Source organism: Galeopterus variegatus, unplaced genomic scaffold (assembly GCF_000696425.1).
Source record: "Galeopterus variegatus unplaced genomic scaffold, G_variegatus-3.0.2 Scaffold684, whole genome shotgun sequence".
Taxonomy (NCBI): Eukaryota; Metazoa; Chordata; class Mammalia; order Dermoptera; family Cynocephalidae; genus Galeopterus; species Galeopterus variegatus.
In genome coordinates this window covers 14,388-15,360 of record NW_007726795.1, presented here as the reverse complement: position 1 = coordinate 15,360, position 973 = coordinate 14,388, and the positions used below count along the sequence as shown (strand labels likewise).

General features: G+C 51.6%; 1 protein-coding gene across 1 annotated transcript in view; it reads right to left on the bottom strand.

Moving 5' to 3' along the window:
• Positions 1-325: 325 nt before the first annotated feature.
• LOC103589394 (SEC14-like protein 3) overlaps positions 326-973 on the bottom strand; it is an 8,855-nt gene continuing 8,207 nt past the window's right edge. The window contains exon 9 of the mRNA XM_008571347.1: positions 326-438. Within this exon, the coding sequence (XP_008569569.1) occupies positions 326-438 (113 nt within the window). The remainder of the gene's footprint in view (positions 439-973) is intronic.

Genomic DNA, 973 nt, shown 5'->3' with positions numbered 1-973 from the left:
CTGACATTTCTCCCGCCCTAGACACTTTCTCCTGGAAGTATACCGCTCAACATGTTCCCTACACCTCCTACAGCCTTCCCTGACCTTCCGGGCTGGGCCGGGGCTTCCTCTGGAGAGCTTCCCCTTCCAGCTCATCCGTCTGAGCTAAAATTCCCTCATTTCTTGTTTGTCTGTATGGCTGTTGAAAACCCCAAAAGGGCAGGGCTGGGATTGTCTAGCCCAACACCTAGTTCACAGGGGTTTCTCTACAGATATTTGTGGAATGAATGAGTGGATGGGAAGGAAACCCAACTCTGCTCTCTAACCCTCCCCTGTCCTGGGCTCTTCATACCTTGGTTATACACTTGGGATTCCCATCTGGGTCAGTCATTGTTCCGCCAAATTGGACAGGCAGTTCCTCAGGACTGATGAATTTCAGCAAACCTTCCTTCCAGTTGTCTGGGAGCAGCAGGATTGAAGGATGGTTATCAAGCATAAAGGGGACAAATTATCCTCCCATGTCCACCAGGCTGACCTGAACTTGGAGAGAAACCCTGCAGGAGGTTGGCTGCCAGGGACAATTCCCCATTCCTCCTCCTCTCAGTGTCATGTTGCTATAGAAATGTGTTTTCCCTTGGCTGGTGGGGCTGCACACTCTTGAAGGTCGTCAAGCCATGAGTAGTAAACCTAAGAGCTTTCTAATTGTCTCAAGGAGACTTTAAAGCCCAATGAGGCCAAGGACCTTGTTGGAGTCACTCAGTGAGTAAGTGGCATACCCGCGTCAGACCTCTCAGTGGGGGGTGGGCAGCCCTGGGCCTTTGGAGAGACCCTCCTGCTTCTTCATATCCCCTCCCCCACCAGCTTAATCACCACAACCATAATTGCCATTATTGTTCTTCATACCATAAGGAAATCTCTGAGCTCTGGGTCTTGGGATGTCACCATGGCCCCAGACCTGTGGCTAATCCAGCCTACCCCCCACCCCATGGCCATG